Below are 17,832 nucleotides of genomic sequence, written 5' to 3'. Positions count from 1 at the left end.
AGTAGATAAGTGCATTTTAAGATTTTAAACTTTTTATTCTCTTTATGTTTAGCTAGCTGGTAATAATTGCTAAAAGAGGATCACAACACAAAATGTCACATTTCTTGGGGCTAAACCACATGGGAAAAAAATGAAAGGGCTACAACACATAAAGATATTATTTTTTGAGGCATTAACATAATTTTCCCTAAAATTTTAGGAAAAAAAAAGCACGAATGACTCGCACAAACAAAAAGGGCCGAAGTAGGCCTATGCCTACATACCAAAAGTGGTAATTTCTATGTCCTCAGGATAGAACTGTTTATCGTACAGCACTAATTTCCCTCAAAAACACGCGTCAGCAGTCAGGGCAGTTGAATGATTAAAATGACCTCGGTCACTACTTCGATTCATACAGCAAGTGGGAAACGTGCTCCTCCTTTTATCAAATTAGATTAGAAAGGTGGGGGGGGGCGTGAAAAAAAAAGGGAAAAGAAGAAAGAAAAGAGTACTCCCAGATTCGGTCGGCGTTTGTACTTCAACAAAAACTCCGGAGAGTAAATTCATCTGATATTTCCTATTATTGGATTGGATACCCGCTTAATAATCTTAAACAAATACTCATACACTTTCTAGCTTTGAGATCTGAAAGAGGAAGAAACGCCACCTACCGAGAAAAAAAAGTTTCAGGTGCAGTTCTTATCCTTCCATCTTCTACATTAATTTCCTTCACTTGTAGATCTAAAACAAACGTTACCGATCGAATCGATCGGCTTGTTCTTGAGTTAGTATGGGGAGAGGGAAGATCGTTATTCAACGAATCGACAACTCGACGAGCAGACAAGTGACCTTCTCTAAGAGGAGGAACGGACTGCTGAAAAAGGCCAAGGAGCTGGCGATACTTTGCGATGCTGAAGTTGGGCTCATGATCTTCTCCAGTACCGGCAGGCTCTTTGATTTTGCTAGCACCAGGTTAATAATCACGGCCCCTAATTCTATTTTGTTTTCTATATATTTTTTTTTCCAATTCTGTCATGTGAAAATATTTCTGTTGATAGTAGACCTATTATATATGTTTTCATGGGAAACTAATCACATTTCTAATCCATTTTTTTCCATTAATCATCTCTGTTGCATACATGATTATGTATACATTATATTCATTATGTCCTGATCATTTTACATAAAAGGAAACGTATCCATTTCGAGAAGAACTCGTCTATTCAAGAGGGATTCATACATATAATCACCTGACATTCAAAAATGAGAGAGAGAGAGAGAGAGAGAGAGAGAGAGAGAGAGAGAGATTATTCTTGTGCGTATCTCGTTCATAATGAACAAGAGGGTAATACATCATACACATATAAACATTATAGAACAATTACACAAAATCCTATAGGATTAAAAAAAAAATCTAAAAACAAAAAGAAATCTCTAGTCAGAAAAGGAAATAAAGCAACATATGATAAGAAAAGTCCTCAAGAAAAAGTCTTCAATAAATAAAATCCTAAAAAAGAAGATATTATGTTTAACATCCCAAACAGATGGTGGATGAACTACTAAGAGCATGGATAATAATTAAGCATCAAAATAAATTAAAAATGTTCAGTCGTAAAAAAAAAAAAAGTTTCGACGTCGTTTGAAACGGGCAATGAAGAATCATTCATAACCGCGACAAACCTACACAGAACAAAATTGAAAAGTTAAGCGAGACTACAAAGAAACCAAAAGAAAACGGAGTTGATCAGTAACAAAAGGGTACAAAGCCTAGAGAGCAAAAGAGAGCTGGGTTGAGGATCCGAATGGGAAACGAGTTGAAAGTGTTAGGATTAGCCTTTTATTTCACCCCATGGGACAAAGGAGCAGTCAAAAGCGAAGAAAAAGAGAAAGTGGTGAAGAGTCCAGCTGTGCACCGCATGGTCGAACCAGTCGGGTGGGCTTTGGCAACGCACCAGTCGGTCGGACCGCCGTCCAGACCTCCCTTTCAGGCTATTTAATAATTTTGGAATCCTATTCGCGTTAGAATTCTTATTCGCTATTATATTCAATCTTACCCTCATTAATACAGCTCTTTTAAGTCTAGGGCTGTAATGAAGATCTTTTGATGACACTGAGAGAGTTTCTTGTGCATTCCTGGAGAAATGCAACAAAGAACAAATCTCGTACAATCTTTGGAATAAAAGGACTCAAACCTCTACCCATGAACGTATGCAACTGCTAAACCATGTAAATCTCGAGTCTTACATCTGGATTACTTTTCATGTCTTTTTTTTTTTTTTCCTGTTTGTTTCCATTTTTTTCCTTGATATTTCCTTATTCCGAGTTAATCAACTGCACTAGTAAGACAAAGATGATCTAATTAAGAGAAATGGACGTAGCTTACATGTTAATTTCTAATACAACGATTGATATCAATTTTAGATCAATTAGCACTAGATTCTACTTTAGAAAGGAATCGTTCTAGCAGCATGTCAAATGGAGGATGTTCGATAGAGGAGCTCATGTTTGAGAAGTTAAATGGCAAATGAGAATTTGGACTTTAGTAGAAAAGAATGTCGGCTTTGTTGATTCAACACGATTTAGATCTTGCATTATCAGAAGTTGGCAAGAAGCTGGAGAAGATGAAATATGACGATTGGGTGAAGATGGATTGAAAGCCGTACAGTTGGGTTCTACTCTCTTTATTTGGCAAAAGTGATGTACAATGTGATTATGGAGGTGACAGTCCTCGGGTTATGAAATAAATTCAAATCTATACACATTGCCAAAAGTCTATCATTCAACTTGCATTGGAAATTTGGGGTTGCAAGGCTTGCACATGAAGGATGGTACAATGGTGTTAGGTCACCTGAGCAACTTCAAGTGGATTGTATTGAGTTAGTAGCGACGGGGTCAAGTCTTAAAGATGTGGATAAGCTGATGATTCTTCTTTGCTCTTTTTATTGAAGCAGGGAACATCTAATTATATCATTGTGTTGAGCGTTGCGGAAGACAAACAACCAAACCAATGTGCTACGAGAAATCAAATCAAACGAACGTCGAGAGAAGGCCAAACGAACCAAATCAATGCCACAAACACAAACAACCAATTTTAACGTGGTTCGGCAAGTTGCCTACGTCCACGCGGCAAGAAGATGATAGGGTTTTTCATTAATAGAGAAGAAGAGTACAAACTGCGATTACAAATCACTCAAACTCACCAATTAATCTCACCAACAAATCTCTAATTCTCTCCAAACAAAACCCTAACCAATAGCTCATAAAATATCTTTTTTCTGTGCTCTAAATATCCCCAATTTTTTTCTCAATTCTCTCTTCCAATTGTTCCATATATATGGAAATCCTAAAATCATAAACATACTAGGAATTCTAAAACAAAAAACAAAACAGATTAGGAATCCTAATAACCTGTTACCAAAACAGATTTGGAATCATGTTACCAAAATAAATTAGGAATCCCAATAACCTGTTACCAAAACAAATTAGGAAACATATTAGGAACTTGCTATCCAACAATCCTCCACCTCGGTGAAGTTTTTTCAAAACTAAGCCGACATCAATACCAATCAAACATCTCACTTGTTGCGTCCAATACGAAGTGGAACAAATCCACAACAACGGACTCAATCCACAACAAGTCGAGAACCCAAACGAGAATGAGAGCAAACTCCAAATGACTGTATCAACTCACCAAACCGGCTGCATCATAAATGACTGCCTACGTATCCTCTTGCCCAAGGAATCAAGCAACTCACCAAACCGGCTGCATCATAAATGACTGCCTACGTATCCTCTTGCCCAAGGAATCAAGCCTTCATGTAGTTCACCCAAACGGCCTCCAAAGGCCCTCAATCAAATAGAAAAGTTTGCAACTCTTCACCAATATCACCAACGGATCTACAACTGATAGCGCTCCCAATGATACCAAATTGAAACAAATCAAACACCTCCACCTGAGATGAACCAATGGCCGTAACCAAATGCGAATTATGTCCACCAGCTGCACTTGAATCCACCAACTCATCATCTGCATCCAAATCCAAATGATCTCCAAACTGTGTCACCTCAGCTAGAATCCCAAACGATGCAATATGATCTGGAGTATGTGGAGTAATCTCCACCCAATGTGAAGTAGCATCACCCTCCACCCGTTGCGATATCTCAATGATCTGATCAACACTCTCCACCTGCCGAAAGTCAAATGTGACATACCTTCTCAGAACAAAATCAGAAGCTCCTAACTGATAATCAAACGAACCTCTGAATCCCAAACGTGCAATCGGATCAAATCTCACATCCTCAATGTGACCAAATACTGGACAACCAAATATCCAATGCAACCCAAAATCTGAAACAGCTCCATCAGATCCAAAATCTCCACACACAGCAGTCGACAACCTATGACTAAGATGACCCAAATATGTCGAAGCTCCAAAATCAAAACCAATGCTCGACAACCAACATTGATCCCCCTCCAGTAAGGAACGACCCATAAAAAATATCATCTTATCTCGTCGTACCAATGTCTCCACATCAATGAAGTATCTCAAACTGCCATGAGCTCGGCAAAAATGTAAGAAAGAACCCCTACCAAAGCTAGAACGACGGTTTACCTTTCTACCAATACATTTCTTCCAATTGTTGTTGACTTCTAGGACTTCACACCAACGTGACCTGGTTGCAACTCACTAATACCTAGAACAATCCCCAACTGCGAAAACCAAATACCGATTACCTCCTAATGATGACTCCTTGAAAGGCCCCCAAATGCCTAACTGAACACCACCTAAAAGATCCCTCGATCGATGGATAGAAGTGTCAAACTCTACCTCGGTCTTCTTGCTCATACCAATGTGCTCAAAGGACTTCAATCTACAGGTCAAAGCACTCCTCAACAAACCATGCACGACATAACCAATCAAATAACCCAGCCTCAACAAATACCACAGTCTAGCCAAATCCAAAGAAGTCGTCATCTCTGTATCAAACACCGTGCTCCCAATCAAATAATATAAATTATTCCTCCTGACGCCCGTCATCACAATCATGGACCCTAATGTAACCTTCAAACGTGGATCGACCAAGGTCACCCTATAGCCTGCTGCCTTCAAAACTCCAAGTGAAATAATATTTTTCTTCAACTGAGGAACAAACCTTACTCCAACCAACTCCCGAATCACTTCGTCACTCATCCTAATCCAAACGGTACCGATACCACCAATAGGACATTCATGATCATTACCCATGAGCACGACCTACCCTCTTTCCAACTCCTAAAAGCTGGAGAACAAATCCCTCCTAGGGAAAATATGATAAGAAGCACCCGAATTTAACATCCACTCTGTAGAATCGGCAACACAAACTGACGGTAGTGCAGATAACGAGTAGCCCGAATAATCCGAATCTGAATTATTGCCACTAACATTGACAACATTCACCTCTGAAGATTGAAAAGCTTTCCCCTTATTCTTCCCGGCTCGATCAACCAACTTTGGGAATTCGACTTTTCAATATCCATCCTCTTTACAAAAGACACACTGATTCCTACGAACTCTAAGATGTACCCCTCTAGACTGTAACCTCCTATCACGGTTTGGACTCTTTGCTCTTGCGACCAATGCCCCCGTTACCGGCTCAACTGAAGTCTCTTTATTCTTCTTTCGAAGCTGATAATTCACAAGTACAGTGATGACCTCACTATAAGAAAGAGATGTCTTCCCATTAATAAGAATAAGAACGAATGTCTCATATTCCTCGTCAGACAAGGAACTCAACAACAACAACGCATTGTCCTCATCTTCAATCATCACATCTACATTCGCCAAATCCGCAAAAAGCTTCGTGTAGTGGTTTAGTGATCACCTATGGAGGTCCCCTTCTTCAATTAAAAGCGATAAAGCCTCCTCTTCAAATACAAGCGGTTCTTTACACTTTTGGTCAAATACTTGCCCTCTAGGATCTCCCAAATCTTCTTAGCCGAAGTCTCATTGATCACATCATATTTTAAATCTTGAGTCAAACAAGATCTAATCACACCACACGCCGTTCTATTCATCTTTTTCCAAACCTTCTCCTCAATGTGGTCCGGTTTCCCGTCCAACTCTAAAGTATCTTCCAAATTTTGCGCATTGAGCGCATTCAAGACTTCACATCTCCAAAGACTAAAATTATTTGTGCCATTAAACTTCTCCAAATTATTTGTGTTATTAAACTTCTCCACATCTATCTTCATAGAGTGGATATTCAAACTTTGGACGGTCTTCGCGACGGAAGTACCCTCCACAACTCCTTCTTTCCTGACCATCTTTCTCAAAGCACCAAAACAAATGCGGAACAAATGAAGAATAGATCCAAAACTAAAAAAGATAGTCTTTACCAAAAAAATCTCACATTTATCACCAAACGAAATCCTAGGCGAGCCTCCAAAATGACCTACTCCTCCAAATAGCCCAAGCGTAGCCAGAGCTCTAATACCACTTGTTGAACACGGAGGAAGCCAAACCACCTAACCAACATGCTACGAGAAATCAAATCAAACGAACGTCGAGAGAAGGCCAAATGAACTAAACCAATGCCACAAACACAAACAACCAATTTTAACGTGGTTCGGTAAGTTGCCTACGTCCACATGGCAAGAAGAGGATAGGGTTTTTCACTAATACTCTAATAGAGAAGAAGAGTACAAACTGAGATTACAAATCACTCAAACTCACCAATTAATCTCACCAACAAATCTCTAATTCTCTCCAAACAAAACCCTAACCAATAGAGAAGAAGGAGCCTGTCGAGACTTTCGGGGGTGCTGAAGAGCAAGTAGCACCCCCTCCAGAATTTGAGGCGGCTGAGGCCAATGAGGAGCCAGAGGAGGTTTGGCCTTTTCGCCACTGGATTTCAGAGATTGACCCCTATTACTGGGAGAAGGCGAAGCATATGTTGCTAGGAGTTCCGCTAGGCCCATGTTCGCCCAGGAGGGAACTCCCGGAGGGCGACAGGTTCGTTGTGAAGACATCTCTTGACATAGAAGCCTCGATCTTGGGGTCCTCTACGGCTCCAATCCAAACTGTTCAACAGTTCGCCCTCCCGATGGACAAGGGGTTCTTGCGGGAGGCGCCAAGCTTCGGCGTGCATATGGCCCTCCAGGTCTACTTGGTTCGATGGGCCTTGGTGGAATAGGAGTTATTCAACCAGCTCGCTCATATGTACAACGCTCCTACGAGGTAGCAGGAGGACGTGGCTAAGGAAAAGTCGGTCAGGGAGGAAGCGAAGAAGAAGATCGCCGCCTTGGAGGCTGAGCTTAACGACATCGAGGCTCACTGGTGCCGAGAAGTGGATGTAAGGGAAAGGCTCCTCAAAGGGATCCAATCCCATGGCACCAAGCAAGTGACTTTGATTGAGAAGATTTGAGGCGAAGTAGCCCAGCTAAAGGGGAAAGTCAGCCGCCTCGAGCTTGGAATCACAGAGCGGGACAGCCAACTAACTTCTTTGGAAGGGGAGGTAGAGTCTAAGAGGCGCCTCAAGGAGGCGGTTGAGGAGGACGCTCGATCGAGTCGTCTCTCGGCTAAGAAACTTAGGCTAGACCTCAAGGAGCGATCGGCTCGTCAGGCGTCTGCGACAATTGTCAAGAACCTTGAGGACCGGCTAGCTCACCTGGACTCGGAGCAGCATAGGGTGGAGGTGATTGACAATTGGTGTTAGGGCCCCTTGGGTAAAACTGAGGTAGCTTTAGCTTACAAGGCTGGTGTTGAATACCTAGCCTCGCTACTCCCTCCTGGCTCTTTTCCCCCACCTGATCGCCTTTACCCTCCCCGAGTCTCTTGTTTCCTTGACTTTCTAAAGGAGATTGAGGTGAGTGGAGGGTTGGAATTGGCTTTGGATGATAGGGATGATGAGTCGGAAAACGCCCTTGGAGGGGACCCTGCCACTTCTACTTCTGTTGCTCCCGCTCCCGAAGCCCCTGTTAACGACCTCCTAAGCCCTACTCTCGGATCTGGCTGAAAGATCTGATAGCTTGTATCTTTTTTTCTTTTGTAAATATCGACATGCCTTTTGTAAACAATGACATGGATATTGTAATGAGCTTTGTAATGAAGTTTATTACAAACTTTGAGACTTGGAATAAAGATTGACTTTTCCCTTATTCTGGAGTGTGCCTTCATTTATTCCTTATTTTTTCTTTACTAGCTTGTAGCTTTGTTCTGATTGAGAGAACCAAGTGTTGCTTGTAGTGAATCGGTCGTATTAGGACGACCCAATTGTTGAGTGGGTCGAGACGACTGGCTCATTTTGCGCCTCATGTTGGCGAAGTGTCCGGTCTTTGTTCCCTTATTCTGGAGTGTGCCTTCATTTATTCCTTATTTTTGCTTTACTAGCTTGTAGCTTGGTTCTGATTGAGAGAACCAAGTGTTGCTTGTAGTGAATCGGTCGTATTAGGACAACCCAATTGTTGAGTGGGTCGAGATGATTGGCTCATTTTGCGCCTCATGTTGGCGAAGTGTTTGGTCTTCTGTCGACAAAGACTGGCAAATTGAAGCGTCCAAGTCTTTTTGTCGAAGATGACCGAACGATTGAACTTCATGCCTTGGGTTTATTTATAATAACATTGAGGTTGGGTGCCCAGGACTTACGTAGATGCCTGGAGCTTTGGTAGATTGGCAATCCTGAGGTTGGGTGCTCAAGACTTATGTAGACGCCTAGGGCTTTTGGACTGCCATAATGGTCGAGAGGTGAATATAGGAGTCAACCATATGGTGAGTGCATTGGGTTTATCCTGAGAAGGCACCAAGGGCTTAAAATTCAACCGAGGTTGAATGCCTAGGTCCTCCTTGAATGCCTAGGTCCTCCTGAGGACTTCTAGGTATTTCGCCCTACTAAGGACCGTCCTGATGGCAAAATGACAAAATGACAACCCTGAGGTTGAGTGCCCAGGACTTAAGTAGACGCCGGGGGCTTTTAGACTGCCATAATGATCGAGAGGTGAATGTGAGATTCGACCATATGGTGAGTGCCTTGAGTTTATCCTGAGAAGACACCAAGGGCTTAAAATTCAACCGAGGTTGAATGCCTAGGTCCTACTGAGGGACGTCTTGTTCTTTCGCCCTACTGAGGGCCGCCCTAATGGCAAAATGGTTAGTGCTAGAGCCAACTGAATGACGAGTGTGCCTTGGGTTTACCCTGAAAAGGTACCAATGGCTTAAAAGTTCTTGCATAGATTTGGCACTACGGGAGTGCGAAACATGAGTCAAGTCAGTTTCGATAATAATTCCATTAATATTGAATGCAATTTACATAATTTATTGAAAATATCTCCCTAGGTGCTCAATATTCCAGGGATGTTGGAGGACTCACCCGTGTAGGGCCCTTCGTCGATAGGTGTCTGGTCGCAGCTCTTCAAGAACTGTGTATGGGTCTTCTAAATTTGGGGCTAGCTTGCCTCTTTGGGTGCTTTTCAGAAGAAGCTTTGCGGAGGACTAGGTTGCCAACGTTGAATCTCCTAAGTTAGATTTTGTTGTTGTAGTAACGGGCGATTCGTTGCTAATTGGTGACCTGGGCCCGGGACGCTTTCTCTCGGGTCTCATCTAGGAGATCAAGTCCGATCCGAAGCCCTACTGAGTTCACATCCTCGTCAAAGTGTTATAGTCGAATGGTCGGCAGACCTACTTCAACTAGAGTGACTGCCTCGGCGTCATAAGCTAAACTAAAATGGAGTCTCCCAGGTTGAGTTCTTGTCGGTCGTGTGGTACGACCAGATGATACTAGGCAACTCTTCAACCCAGTTCCCTACTACGGCGTCCTCCTTCTTCTTCAATGTTTGGAGGATGCACTTGTTGGCAGCCTCTGTAAGTCTGTTGGATTTGGGCTAGGCGACGGAGAAGAACTTGAGGTGAATGTTCTATGCCTCGCAAAAGTTGTGGAAACCTCCGCTATCGAACTGGGTGCCATTGTCAGTCACAAAGGACCAGGGCACGCCAAAACGGCAGACAATGGACTTCCATACAATTCTTGTGACGTTACTCTCACCAATCTTAGCTCATGGTTCGGCTTCGATTCATTTGGTGAAGTAGTCGATCGCCACAATAAGAAACTTCCTCTATCCCGAAACTAGGGGAGAGGACCCAGTAGATCTAACCCCCATTGAGCAAATGGTATGGGATTCGAGAGGAAAGTGAGCTCGATAGCCGCTGCTCGTGGGATGGTTGAGTAAAACTGACACTTCTTGCATTGAGAGACGAGTCGCTTTGACTCAGCCAATATAGTAGGCCAATAGTACCATTTTCGAATGACTTTCTGTGCAAGGGTTCGGGCCCCTGGATGGTTTTCACATGTGCCCTCATGAATCTCCCTGAGCACATAGTTAGCCTTTGGTGGCCGAAGGCACCGCAGATAGGGTCTTATACCGTTGCTGAAGTATAACCTTCGATAAAGTTGTCTCTCGATCATAAGCTAGAGGCGAGAGATGAGGTTCTTCAAGTACCCTCTGTCAATCAAATCATCGATATCCCTTTTAAGGATATGGCTTTCATTGGTGAGATAGCCGTGATCCTTGCGGTTCTTGGGATTCGACGTCATCTTAGGAGTAGGCTCCTTGAGGTGTCCCTCCTTCTAAACCATGGTGAGAGCTGTTGCGAGGGAGGTATTGAGGACTGTGAGAGCTGGTCTTGGCGGTTGGTCCCCCTGTCGGTCTCTCCTGTTGGACCGATTGGAACAGGAGTCAACTCTCGGTGGGTCTCTTAGCCACTACTGCCTTGCAAGGAGGCCTCTGGCCGACTCTGGTGTCGGTGCCACCGCTGGTGCTGCCTGGGCTCCAGACCTGTCCCGAGCTGGGTGCTATGTGCTCGGCGGCTAACGCTGTCGAAGCTGTGGCTATGGAAGTCTCTTCAGCCTTGGATGACGCCTTGTAAGCTCAGGCATCCTCCATGTCCATATACATATGAGCTTTGGCCATTAGTTGCTCATAGTTGGCGACAGGCTTCTTAGAAAGCGAGTCAGCCAACTCATTACTCTGTAAGCCGACCACGAGGGCGGACATGGAAACTACACTCCTAGGCTCGTTGACCTCCTGCCTCTTCGCCTGGAATCTTTTCAAGTAGGCTCGAAGGCTCTCTCTGGGCCCCTGCCTCATCTAAATCAACAAATGAGGGGGCAGGTTCTGCTTAGTGTCAGCCAGGAAGTGGTGGGTGAACTTCCGTCTGAGTTGTTGGAAACTACTGATGAACTTCTTCTCAAGAGCGATTCACCAAAGCTTGGCACTCCCTGAAAGAGTGATGGGGAAGCATCAACAAATGACTGCTTTCGATGCTTGGAGCATGCTCATTACGTCATAGTAGATCTGAACATGCTCGGAGGGATCTCCCTTGTCATTATACTTCTACATATGAGGCATCTTGAACTTCTCACATTGAGCTCTCATAAGATCATCTGAGAGAGGGGTGTTCCCCCCGATGGCTTCTACAATCGGTTTGTACACCCGATCGTACCCAGAAGCTCCTACAGTGGGAGAGAGTTGGAGAGGCATGATGGTAGGCGTGGGTCTTAGAGACCACTCTCCTCGTACGATCTCCAGGGTGACTTGGGCCGGGACTATCACCGGTAACTTGCTGATGATGGAGAAGGCGTCGACGAGGTTCGCCAACACGAGCCGATCGATGAGGCAGCGAGGTCGCATGCTCAAAGCGACCCGTCAACTGCTTGACCCGTCAACTTAAAAAATAGGGCATTTATATGTAAAAAAAAAAACTTAGGCTATGTAAGGGCAACGTCATGAAGGTGTTTAAGTGCTATTTAGCTGTAAAAGAATGGTATAATCTCATGAAGGTAGAAGCTCTACGTAATGAGCATCTCTCATTAGATAACTACAACTATAGGCGGTGTATGACATTTAGCAAATCTGCATCTTTAAGATCTTTTTGTTTTATCTGTTAATTGACTTGTATAAATGCTAATGAACCTTTCTAAAATTCTGATGAGAATTTTCTGATATTCGACTCTTTACAAAGCCAAATACAGGTTTATGTTTCTGATTGGTTTATATAGGTATCAGCTCCTTCTCTTGTGATTGGTGAACTAGGATTTCCACATGCATTATATAATATTTGATAAAGAAGGAGAGGTTAAAGTTTTCCATCATACAATTGTTGTTACATCCTGTTCTTCTGAATCAAAACTAGATGTGTTCTGAATTAATCTTTTTTATAACATTTTCAACATGTAAAATCTCATGCATGCATATAACACATGCACACACAAATGCACACAAAGGCATCCACACAGACAGTGTACATATAAGATAAGTGCATGCATGCAGACACACAATCATGGATGAATATGGATACCTCTAATGTATAAAAACCATATGTTTATTCTTGTTTTTTTTCATATTTGTAATTTCAGTATGAAGTCAGTGATGGATAGATACAGCAACATGAAGGACGAGCAGCAACAACAATCAGTGAATGCCAACTCAGAGGTTAAGGTATATAATTTATATTCAGATTTTGGACAATGTTTACAGCACCACTGGTTATGCTTTATGCAAAGCATTGAATTTTTACTACTCGACAAACTCAAGCTATGTTATATATCTTAATAAATTATCTATAGGATATAAAACAAAGGAAACAACAGGAAGCTCACGACCCTATCACACATTATAAGTTTTAACTAGGAAATAGTTTCAGAACAGGAAATGAAATACTACGGGAAGAAATTAAACTCTTTTACAAATAAGAGATACATACCTAGATACTCTTCACAATGTGCTAGTCTCGATTATGTCAGATAAAACCATGATCGCGAGTATACAATGAAAATGCTAATGGTTATCCTTTTCTCTTAACATTTGTTTCACCGTGCAAATAATAACAGGTCAAGAAGCCAAGCTTGGTTATTAGAAACGCTGTGTATAAATTTATGAAGGTACTTCCATATACCAATAACATGCATTTTTTATTTCCTGAAGGCCTTAAATACACCAGTTTCTATACCAGAAGGAAGGTCCCAATATACCTGATACATTTACGAAAAACTGATCCAATATACCAGAGAGAAATAAAAAGGCTTGACAAGAAGTATGTCATATTAAAAACCTAGACCAGTCTGTATATTTGTATACATACTTATCCCACTGGATCTTGACTTCATTTGTGATCGCCTGGAGGTTCAACATAACTGAAATTTCATAACTGAGGTCTGTAGCTAAAGCATTAGCCTTACAAGTGCTTGATACTTCTGATAATAGTAATCATTAAAGAATGTTCCACTACTATTCTTTTCAGGTTTAGTTCAAAATCTTACTTGAAATTAATTAGCTAGCATAATATGTACGTATATTGTATAAACTAAATGGTTTTCTCTATACTCACTAGTTCTGGCAGGGGGAGGCATCTAGCTTGAGACAGCAACTTCAAAGCTTAAAAGACCATCACCGGTATCATTCTTCTCCCTATTATGTAAAATAGTATAGTGTCAGATATATATTACATGTGATTCTGAAAAGGAAGTGCAAAAAACATAGATATCAAGATCATGGAAGTTACTCCAGTGGTGGTAGGATACATTATTTTCGTACCAGGTACCATGATTTATGAAAATACAGAATAGCTATCATTGAAGTGTTGGGAAATGTCTTCACATAGAAAGTAGACTACAGATGAAGGATTAAAATTAGTATGCTTACCAGTTTGTAATGTTCAGCTATTTTAACCCTGCTTTAATTGTATTGGCGTCACAATTGTAACTTTAAGATAATAACCAAGTAACTAATTTCAACTTTTAAGCAGTAGTGGCATAGATCTGTGGAAACTGAAAATAGCAGAGCTAGTGGACGTTCAACGCAGAACCTAATGCACTTACAAACAAAAAATTTATTTAAAAAAACTAACAAGTTCAAGGATGGAATATGGATAAGACTGAAATGTGGAACCTATAAAAAGGTGGTGGGAAACATTTGCAGACACAAGGATATAGAAGTGTCGACAGAAAGAAAAAATCCAACATCAAACTTAATCAAACATCGAAATTGTTTACACATCTGAAAGGGTATAAAGATAGTGAAAGCGTTTACATTTTCTCCAGGATTTGGATATGTATAGGACATACGGTTCCATACCCATACTGATGTAGGACAACTTTCTATTGGAAAATCACAAAACAGATAAGAACAAAGTGGAAAAAAAGAAAGCTAAATTTTCTTTTAATATTAAATGTTGATTTTAGTAAAATTTCTCTTGTAGCCTTATCTATAGAACACAAATACTTAATCAGAAATTTTAATTAATTTAAGATCATTCAGATCTAATTGTCAGGAAAGTTTTACTTTGAGGATGTTTGAGGGAGCTTATTTTTTGGTGAAAGGCGCTTTTAAGCTAACTTTTTCATATCTACATGTTTGTTAAAATCCCCAATAAGCTAGCTTTTATCTCCAATTTAGAAAAGTTGGCGTTCACCACTTTTGAAAGACTAGCGTATAAGCTCACTAGAATAAGCTAGGTTTTACCAAGTAAAAGCCAAAAGCCACCAAAAGTTAACGTACCTTATAAGCTTCTAAAAATAAGTTTTACGAACACCCAGTATGATTTAGAATTCTCTTATTAAGAATTAGGTTTGTATGTTCGCAGTTTTTGAGCATGTAAAAGGCTACTTAACCTCATAAAAGGAATGGAAATATTCATGTTAATTAGATTTGTTTGGATTATGTGATGCAAACTTGGGTGTGAAGTTGTCATATTTAAAGCTGTAAGACCATAATTGGCCTGAAGTCATTGATCCAAGAATGAACTATTTGATTCAGGCATAAAGCCATCAATCATATGATATGACACAATAATTTGACTACAATAAACACAATGAATATAAATGCTTACGACATATTCGCATGAGGTGAACCAGTATGTTATACATTCCAAAAAACAGCATAAAACCTGCAAACTTCAAGCATTAGCACAAAAATTGTCCATAACTCCAAACACAATAAAGTATATGTCATCCACCTAACATTGTAAGATGTAATTATTCAGATATCCTTCCCATACCCACACATGAAACATAAGTTCTTCCCATCACTCACTAGACTGCTGCATGGGAGAATGACTAAAATGTAGTCCATGTAAACACTCTTTTCTGCAAGGACATTTTGATTTCTGTACATCCATAATCAGTGACCCTTCCAACCAACAGCATACAGTAGATATATCCCATTGGTTTACTATTATCATAAGTACTAGAGTAACTCACTCGTTATTAGACCATAATTCTAGTTTCTTCCAATAACAATCACGTTTTTAAATGGATCTCTTCTTTTTCTTCTACGCCAGTTTGTGTTTATCCTCCTGCCACAACCACATCCACCAATCAGAGCAAGAACTGATTTGCATGATCAACAATGGTCATATTTAATCCTCTAAATTCTTTCCATTCACCCATCACTTCCACATATGTAGCGTACATCACTTTGATTAATAATAGGTACCCTCTACAAGAAACGAGTAAACGGGGTCAGTGCATCCCTCCACACACTTAGCTGGCATGTTACTGATGCAGCACTCATCCATACATCCACATAGCCAAACCCACCCACACCGTAACTGACGGTCGTATTATGCTATGAAGCACCGACTCTTCAAAACCGCTGGCGAGTCCGTCTCCGACGCGCGTCGGACGCGGACACGCGTTCGACATGCGTTCAACACGCCTCGGACACGCGGTCAACGGCGCCGACACGGGTCAACGCTTCGACTCGTCGCAGACACGGGCCAAACACACGATTTCTTTCCCGACACGGCTGAGAATGAACCCTAAAAATAAGATCTGAAACCCAAACCCGAAACCCAAACTCAAACTTGAAACCCTAACCCTAGTCGTCACTCGTCAGCTCTCAAACCCAAACTTACCCGAAGAACAGCCGCCAGCTCTCTCTCTCGTCCTCGTCCTCGTCGATCATCCCCGTCAGCTTCGTCGTCATCGATCATCCAAGGTCAGTCTCTCCGATCTCTCTCTCAGTCGCTCTCTCTCTCTCTCTCTCCAATCAATCTCTCTCTCTTTTTCTCTCTCTTATCTCTTTCTCTCCCTCTTTTATCTCTTTCTCTCTCTCACCGCACAAAACCCCCGCGAACTTTCCACTTCACAAAAAAAAACCCCACGAACTCTCCACTCACCCGACAAATCACTGTTCTCTCTCTCTCTCAAAAATCACACACACCCCCACAAATTTCAAAGTCCCGCTTCCCCCCACCACGATAATTTAATATTTTAAAATTATTAATTTTTGTTTACTGTTTTACTGTTGAATGTTACTAGAGATGGTCACGTTTACTGTTGGTTGCTGGTTGGGGTGGTATTCTCGTTACTGTTGAATGCTAGTTGGGTTAGTAATTTTTTACTGTTGTATTTTTTGTTTAATGTTTTGCTGTTGTGAGTTAATTAGGGTGATAATTTCTGTTTACTGCTTTACTTTTGTGTGTTAATTAGGGTGATAATTTTTGTTTACTGTTTTAACTAGGATTGTTTAACTAGGGTTGTTTAATTTGAATGTTAACTGTTGTCATCCCGACATCTTAATTCACACCTGCAACACACACAGACACACTTTCCATTAGTTTCTTATTTATAATCCTCACTTTACATAACAAAAAATATGAAAATGTAATAGGAATTTAATTCAATATTGATCTATATATAATAATAATATTAAAAAAATCTAGTTGTGTCGTCGTGTCCTATTTTTTTGGGTTTTGCCGTGTCCGTGTCCGTGTTGCCGTGTCTGTGTCCGTGCTTCATAGGTATTATGTGTCACATCAGTCACACACAATCCCTGATTACTCATAGAAAATTTATATATTTATCTAATACTATTAAAAATATAGAAAGTAATTGTGGCAAAGAGAGAACAGCTATGTACGTGCTGAGAATAGGAAAACAATAGATAGTCAAGGATGTGGTAGTAAATAGTGGTGGTGGCGGGAGGGAGGAGGTGATCAAATGTGGAAGATGGAAAAACACGGAGTGACAGCCATAAAAGAGGAAAAGGTGGCTAGGTGAAAGTAGCAGCAGTAATGCACAAATTTGATAGGTTGAGGATTCCGTAAGAGCTGATGGAAGAATTAGGAGGGGAAAAAATTTAAATCAGGAGGTTGTTTCTTGCTTGGAGAGTGAAATTGCTCCCATGTCAACCACATGCAAGGACATGTGAATCTGAGACTGAATGATCAATAGATATAAACATGTGAAGTCATATAAACTTCATAGTATAACATATATTTTAAGTGTCAGTAAAACTTCTGCAAGGTTATTGTATAGTTTTAGCCTATATCTTTTGTGATGCTCAGGTTAATGATAATTTGTGAATTCAGCTATGTGTGGTATTTCATTGTCAAGCAGTAATTATGAAACAGTGGGAACTTAAAACAATACATGCTATGAATAGATCTGTTAGCTTTCTGTGTAATAAAATGTATAACAGTTAAAAGCAGTGAAAACATTAGGGAAATGATAACAAACAATACTATTCACATGTTTTTTATATCATGCATATTTGTGTAATAAACCCTTGCTTTCACAATGATAGGCAGTTGATGGGACAAGAGCTATCCAGTTTAAGTGTCAAAGATCTGCAAATTTTAGAGAATAAACTAGAACTGAGTTTACGCAGTATACGAACAAAAAAGGTATATTGGCATAGAGCTATGAAGTGGTTCTTTACTTAAACACTTTCTATTACTAAATATAACTTCAATTTTGCAGGAACAAATTTTCATGGATGAAATTAAGGAACTAAATCAGAAGGTCTGAACAAAAACAGTGCTCCTACTCTACGTGCCAAGATACTCTTAATACGTCTAACATCACCCTGTTTCATCACAG

At 40.8% G+C, this 17,832-nt stretch overlaps 1 protein-coding gene and 1 long non-coding RNA gene across 5 annotated transcripts in view; one reads left to right on the top strand and one right to left on the bottom strand.

Annotated features, from left to right (window-relative positions):
* Nucleotides 467-17,832, top strand: part of LOC109834048 (MADS-box transcription factor 23-like) — an 18,124-nt gene continuing 758 nt past the window's right edge. The window contains exons 1-6 of the mRNA XM_020401940.1: nucleotides 467-669; nucleotides 769-951; nucleotides 12,367-12,448; nucleotides 13,341-13,402; nucleotides 17,537-17,636; nucleotides 17,713-17,754. Of these exons, the coding sequence (XP_020257529.1) occupies nucleotides 770-951; nucleotides 12,367-12,448; nucleotides 13,341-13,402; nucleotides 17,537-17,636; nucleotides 17,713-17,754 (468 nt within the window). The 5' untranslated portion in view covers nucleotides 467-669; nucleotide 769. The remainder of the gene's footprint in view (nucleotides 670-768; nucleotides 952-12,366; nucleotides 12,449-13,340; nucleotides 13,403-17,536; nucleotides 17,637-17,712; nucleotides 17,755-17,832) is intronic.
* Nucleotides 12,860-17,832, bottom strand: part of LOC109834049 — a 26,435-nt gene continuing 21,462 nt past the window's right edge. For all 4 annotated transcript variants that reach the window (XR_002245441.1, XR_002245440.1, XR_002245442.1 and 1 more), the window contains one exon: nucleotides 12,860-13,417. This is a non-coding gene — a long non-coding RNA (uncharacterized LOC109834049). The remainder of the gene's footprint in view (nucleotides 13,418-17,832) is intronic.

This window comes from Asparagus officinalis, chromosome 3 (genome assembly GCF_001876935.1).
Source record: "Asparagus officinalis chromosome 3, Aspof.V1, whole genome shotgun sequence".
NCBI lineage: Eukaryota > Viridiplantae > Streptophyta > Magnoliopsida > Asparagales > Asparagaceae > Asparagus > Asparagus officinalis.
Note: the sequence above shows the minus strand (reverse complement) of the source record. Positions and strands in the feature narration are given on the sequence as shown.